Below are 7163 nucleotides of genomic sequence, written 5' to 3' on the forward strand. Positions count from 1 at the left end.
AAAAGATGCTCGTCCAACTTCTACCAATATCTTACCTTTTGTGAGGTACAGCTTTCTCTAGTCCAAAAATATGTTTTCTGTACTCTTTTCCCATTTGGGACCAATCTAAAGAATATAGTTTGAGAACTAAATGCAATTACCCACTTGGATCACAGCAAGATGGTTTGAGCGCCACATGTGATACATCAGGTCTCAAGTTTGAGACTTGTTGCCAATTTGCCATAGTAATGTGTCCATGTGGTAGTTGCTCCCTCCTTGCCCTCCAAAATGACCTAGTTATATGAGGTGTAGGTTTCACCCGTGTAATCCTGGATTTACCATTTACTAAGTGGATGAGTCCTCGTCACCAAAAATATAAATGCAATTGTTCTTCCCCGGTAAATAGTAGGTGCTACTTAGTACTCTTGTGTTCCATTTTATAGTTCCCATATTATATTTTGGGTGTCCCAAAATGTTGTTCCTATCTCTTGTTTCCATTTTTTAACATCACTTTTTACTCTTTCTCTCCACTTTTTTAAATGATTTTTGACATAATCATTTGATGTTCCTCAACTCTCATTAGTTGGGTATAACCCAAAAAAAATTACCCTCTCTATGCTATTTTTACATACCCACCCATTTTTAATATTCTCATTCATTTTCATTGTTTTATGACAATAATTCAAAAAAAAGAACAACTCACAATGCAAGTACATAATAATCATTGTTTCCTTAATTTTCATGCTAAAAATGAAACAAAAACTATAAAATGGGACGAAGAGAGTATATATAATAAAACTATACAGATATACCGACTTTGTTGATCTTTTAACCATAACATTTGCTACTTGCATGTCTCCAACTCACAACTTTAAAATCTTAACCCTTTCTAGAAAGCCTCTTATATCTTTGATTATATATTACAGTATTTAAAAATTATATAAAATTAACATTACATAATCGTACATGAGATGATAACAAAATTTACAGAATGATGTTTTTAGATCATAAAAAATAAAAGTTTCAATAGTAAATATCGCATCTAAAAAGAAAATTGACGAGTAAAGATGAGAAAGCCACAAGCTTTTTCATCCCTTCCATTATATATAAGTATATAGATATATTATCAAGTAGTGTAAGTGCAAGAACAATAGTCATACTCAAATCTACTTTATATACAATCGCCCAGCTACAGAGTTGCAATTGTTTTCACCAGATTCTTGCAAGCAAATATACATGTATCTCTCAAACAAGCACCAAATATCACCTAAAGTGATTATTATGCCACTAGATGAAAAGGAAATACTACCGATACTTCTTAGCTTCCACACGCCATGCAATCTTCGCGATTTGTTAGTGAACAAACCATTTGCGCCAGTTTTGCATTGTCATCTGCAGCCATAGGTGTCTTGCTTGAGTCCTGCATTTAGTATCCAGAAAACTTAATCTCAACTGAAGATAATCAATCAACTGTAGATTATACTAAATATAACAAATTAAAATGTAAGTGTGATACCTTAAGCAAGGAAGTATCCACTGTAAATTTGATAGCATCAGCAGCTGCTCGTGTTCTTAAATAGTACATGCCGGTCTTCAAACCCTTAGACCATGCATGGAAGTGCAGAGAAGTTAGTTTTCCGAAATTGGGTTGTTCCATATGAATATTTAGGCTTTGGCTTTGATCTATGAAACTTCCACGGTCGACAGCCATATCAACGAGTGTTCGTTGTTTTATCTCCCAGACAGTCCTGAAAGAAGTTTAAAGTATAAGCACAAACAATTTGAAAGTAGAGAAAGGAAGATATCATTAATGGAAGAAATTATACTTGTAAATCTCTTTCAGATCTGCTGGAATCTCAGAAATCTTCTGAACAGAACCATCTTCATATATTATCTGATTCTTCAAAGTAGGAGTCCAAAGACCCATCTCAGTCAGATCATGTAGAAGATGTTTGTTCACCACAACAAATTCACCACTGAACAAAAGAGAGAATAGAGTAAATATTGGATCAGATAATAAGAAACATCAAATATAACAGCATAAGGAAACAGATAGCACTGCAAACCTTAGAACTCTTCGACTGTAGATGTTGGAAGTGTAAGGTTCAAAGCATTCATTATTTCCGAGAATCTGACTTGTTGATGCAGTTGGCATAGGAGCCACAAGAAGTGAATTTCTAACACCATTCTTCACTATCATTTCCCTAAGAGCACCCCAATCCCACCTGTCCGACGGGGTAACACCCCACATGTCTGGTTGAAGAATTCCCTGCATAATATTACAAAGAGAACAAGTTAAACAAATTTTTTTGAATAAAAGCATCATGACAGGTATAAGATAAATAGATAATGCATACCTTGCTGACAGGGGAACCCGGGTATGTCTCATAGGGGCCCTCTTTGGCAGCCAAATTACAAGAAGTCTTAAGAGCATGGTAGTATATAGTCTCAAAAATGTCTTTGTTCAACTGCTGAGCCTGCAATTCACAACCACAAATTTAAGACCTAACTATTTGTAGTTTTGTACCAAATTATAATGAAGATGAGAAACTTAAATTCATGCTACCTCTAGCGAGTCAAAAGGCATGCCAAGCAAGATGAAAGTATCTGCAAGGCCTTGGACTCCAATTCCAATTGGCCGATGTCTCATGTTTGATCTTTTTGCAGTTTCAACAGGGTAAAAGTTTACATCAATTATTTTGTTTAGGTTTGTGGTAACCACATCAACCACCTGCTCCAACATAAGAAATCTTCTCAGTACAATAGATAACAATGCTTGAAATCCTGTCTTTTAAAAATGGAATCTAAATCAAGTCACTATGCAAAAAAAGATGATATGTACAAACCTCAGCAAGTTTATCAAAGTCAAAATATCGATTTTTAGAACCCAAGCTTCCAACAAGTTTAGAAGGCTGTGACTCAGAAGGCACCCCCTGCACAGAATTGAAAGTGGGTTAAGACAAGTCCAACCATACAGTCTCGGAGTGTTACAATAAGGCCAAACACAGTCCTCATGAGCACTAAATGTATATACCTTCTCCCTCACATATCGGGGAAGAGCAATAGACGCCAGATTACACACAGCAGTTTCTGTTGGACTGGTGTACTCAATAATCTCAGTACACAAATTTGAAGACTTAATTGTACCAAGGTTCTGCTGATTGCTCTTCCGGTTACAGGAATCCTGTAAGTATAGAATAACAACAGTTGATTAAAGTGTACCATACAAAAAGCAAACTGACATTCCTAAGCCTTACTCGTGATCAGAACTTACCTTAAACAGCATATAAGGTGTCCCTGTTTCTATTTGAGATTTCAATATCTCAAACCACAGGTTTTGTGCCTGAACTACCTTCTTTGCCTTGCCCTAAAAAGAGTAAATGCAGCACATCAACATATAATAATTACAAGAGTATATCATGACTAAATTGCAAGGTAACAAGTCACTTTGAATAAGCAAATACATTACCTCTCTTTCATATTTGGTGTAGAGGTTCTCAAATTCTTTACCCCAGCAATCAGCAAGACCTGGAGATTCATTAGGACAGAACAAGGACCATTGCCCATTACTTTGAACTCTTTCCATGAAAAGATCAGGTACCCAGAGAGCAAAAAAAAGATCTCGAGCACGCTGCTCTTCCTGAAAACAGAAATCACCCATATATCAATATGATTACAATGGCATGTTATCTCTAAAAGATAATACAACAGCAACATTGCTTTAATCAAGAAGGCAGATCATGATTTGCATAGAAAACATATAATTCCTTAATCATCTGCATTTTCATTAAGCTCGATAACTTTTACACACCTTCCCATGATTCTTCCTCAAATCTAGGAACTCAAACACATCAGCATGCCAGGGTTCAAGGTATATTGCAAAAGCACCTGCATAGAGAGATATAGTTTCAGAACAAGTCAACAAAAAGAAAATAGATCGAAACAACTTGTAAAGATGATAATGCACCTTTTCGCTTCCCTCCTCCTTGGTCAACATATCGTGCTGTATCATTGAACACCCGCAGCATTGGGACAATGCCATTCGATGTCCCATTTGTACCACGTATATAACTTCCAGTGGCACGGATATTGTGAACAGAGACACCAATACCTCCAGCAGATTTACTGATAACAGCACACTCCTTCAGAGTATCATATATTCCTTCAATGCTATCATCTTTCATACAGATGAGGAAGCAGCTGCTTAACTGTCATTTCCATCAAAAAAAAACAAAGTAAACACCGTGCTTTCTAATAGTTGCAAAAGCATTACAGATCTCAACAACAGATAAACCATAAACAATTACAAATGAACATTTAAAATATTACATACTTGGGGCCTTGGTGTGCCAGCATTGAAGAGGGTTGGAGAAGCATGTGTGAACCACCTCTGAGACATGAAGTGGTAGGTTTTGATAGCCGACTCGATATCATCCTTATGGATCCCGACAGCAACCCTCATCAGCATGTGTTGTGGTCTCTCCACAACTTTTCCTCTCACCTTCAAGAGATATGATCTCTCAAGGGTTTTGAAACCAAAGTAATCATAGTCAAAGTCTCTGTCATATATTATCTCACTATCCAGCTGAGAAGCATGCTACAAGAAAGAAATTTAAACCAATTGTCAATTAACAAGTACATAATTTCTCAATCGCAAGTCATTTGACAAGTCCACTTCCAAAACAATTCAAGAAAGATAGCACAAGAGAACAAAGTAGTGGATGGATAGATGTGGTGCTCAACTTTAGAGCAATCAAGTCAAATTGCAAAATAGGGTAAATTACAACTAAATTCGAACATCGCAATATGCCGGAAAAAACATGATTTAGTTTTAGAGTTTTGCTAACATAAGTACCTATATCATCCTTTAATACTCCAGTAATATAACCCTCATAGATGATAGATGCAGAACTAGCCTAGTAATGCCTTATGAGTTATGGCTCATCCAAGTAAAATTTTAAATATCGAAACCGATAAACTAAAAATATGACCCAGCACAAGCACAATTTCAGCAATAGCATCATATACACACAATATACATTGCTCAAAATTCCCAATTAAGCAATTAGATACCAATAACTACAGTCTGCTATTTTTTTATCAATACACACACGCACACACATCATAGAGCTTACCCATATAACAATTTACCCAGCATCATAGAGCTAGAATACATTCCAATTTACCCAAAACGTATAACATCACAGGACTCAAATTCATAAACACACGAAACTCAAGGAACATCTAATACGATCTCTAAAACAGATTATCACCCAAAAAATACAATAGAACTTTATACTTCATAATAAATAAATAAATTACACTTAAAAAGATACCTTCATGATGATATCATAAACATCATCAGCAACTAAAGGAGCCTTCAATCCAGATCTCTCATTATAATGAGTATACATCTCTTTTATCCTGCATTAACATTAAACTTAACTTCTTATCTCATACAATTTCCAAACTTAATTCATAAACAATCTCATAAAAATACCACTTACGTCTCAGAAAACGACTTCCTGGTATTCTTATGCAGATTCGAAACGACAATCCTTGCAGCCAACTATATTCATCCAAAAACACAACAATCATCAAAGTTATGTGTTAGCAAGCGTAAAAGTCAAACAACAACAAAATCAGATTTTAACAAAAACCCAGAAAAATTCTCACCGATGCATAATCAGGGTGATTAGCAGTCATAGCAGCAGCAGTTTCTGCAGCTAATTCATCAAGTAAACTAGTAGTAACACCTTTATAAACACCAGCACAAACTTTCTGAGAAACAAGAACAGGGTCACAATGCTCAGTACTAAGACCATAACTTAATTTCTTCAATCTAGCAGTGATTTTATCGAAATGCACTGTCTCTTGACGACCATCTCTTTTTACCACATACATGTTTGACACTTTTTTTTTTGGGTGGGAGTTTTTCTGAGATGAATTTCGTCGAACAGTTGGTGTTCACAGGAGAAAATTGGGTAACTTATTTCACACTATATAGAAAAGAAGAGGCGCGAGTTTGAAATGAAATTTGGGGATTAGGGTTTTAAATTTTTCGAATTTCGCTCGTATATTTGTCGGATTGCGGTGGAAAAAGATTTAGGGTTTTTGAAAAAATCCCGCCAATGTGATGTTGATTTAGCTTGTTGAGTACGCTTTTCTTTTTTTATATATATTTTAAGGTATGTTTTTTGTTTTGAGAGATGAAATTAGGGTAAATTTTGCGATTGATTTAGGGTTTATGTGAAAAGAAGTGGACGAATTGAATATGATGAGGGGGGACCTTTTGCTTTTATTTATTACCTTCTTTTGAAATTGGGGCTGATCTTGAGGAGGATTTGAAATTTGGGCTTGCTTTCCCGCTGTTCCTTGGCGCCCATTTTGCTTTGAGTAACAAACATTGTTCTCTATGTCTATAGGTGACTTTTATATTACTAATCTTGTATGAACGCGATGCATGTGAAAACAAATAAAAGGTCAATTGCAAAATAATATATACAAAAAAATATTCATAAAGAAAATACAAATTGGGATGAATCAAACAAGATTCAACATACATGACTATGTTTTTTCTTATGTATATGAAATAAAAGATAGTCAAAGTTATGATATGAATAGCGCCTATGATCAAAATGTAGCAACTAAATTGGGATAGAGGGAGTAACTCTCAGTTTCAGCACAAATAATTTCAGATAAATAATTTCAGCAAAAATAAGTAGATCAAATAACTTATTATCGGATTTCACCTAAACACAATATGAGTCAACATGAAAAATAATAAAATAACTCGACCAAAATTCAACTCCAACGCCTCGATTGTCACCTCTTATTGTAAGAGTTCTATAGAGACTCAATTGCTTGATGCATATGAATCTGCTAGGTCCTTATTAGGACATGGGTAATTCAGGGGGACTAGGCCACTAGATTTGTCCACCTTGGTCTAGGACCGGACTACGAGTTTCGCTGGCTGGGGGATGGTCTGATGGACCTATTTGCTCGGCCCATAACGGTCTAGTTAATTTGCGCTTTCATGGTTTATGGAGTTGGTTTGTTAGGTCATGTGTTTTATGGGCCGAATCAGGATAGGGAGTTATGATAAAACAAAAATGTTTAAACAAATCACTTTAGCATGAATCGATGAGTAATGTTAATGATACGTTAATATTTAGCATTTATTA

General features: G+C 35.4%; 1 protein-coding gene across 1 annotated transcript; it reads right to left on the bottom strand.

The window, feature by feature from the left end:
- Nucleotides 1-1033: 1033 nt before the first annotated feature.
- Nucleotides 1034-6290, bottom strand: LOC104895476 (ribonucleoside-diphosphate reductase large subunit). Its single transcript, XM_010681994.4, has 16 exons — nt 5656-6290; nt 5487-5548; nt 5316-5403; nt 4313-4576; nt 3947-4187; nt 3791-3867; nt 3449-3619; nt 3254-3346; nt 3014-3163; nt 2826-2912; nt 2546-2710; nt 2337-2456; nt 2046-2248; nt 1806-1955; nt 1496-1727; nt 1034-1399 (listed from the first exon to the last, which is right to left on the bottom strand). The coding sequence occupies exons 1-16, from the start codon at nt 5881-5883 to the stop codon at nt 1298-1300; spliced, it is 2433 nt and encodes an 810-aa protein (XP_010680296.1). The 5' UTR covers nt 5884-6290; the 3' UTR covers nt 1034-1297.
- Between the last annotated feature and the right edge of the window lie 873 nt (nt 6291-7163).

The sequence above is a fragment of the Beta vulgaris genome, chromosome 6, assembly GCF_026745355.1.
Source record: "Beta vulgaris subsp. vulgaris cultivar EL10 chromosome 6, EL10.2, whole genome shotgun sequence".
Classification (NCBI taxonomy): domain Eukaryota; kingdom Viridiplantae; phylum Streptophyta; class Magnoliopsida; order Caryophyllales; family Amaranthaceae; genus Beta; species Beta vulgaris.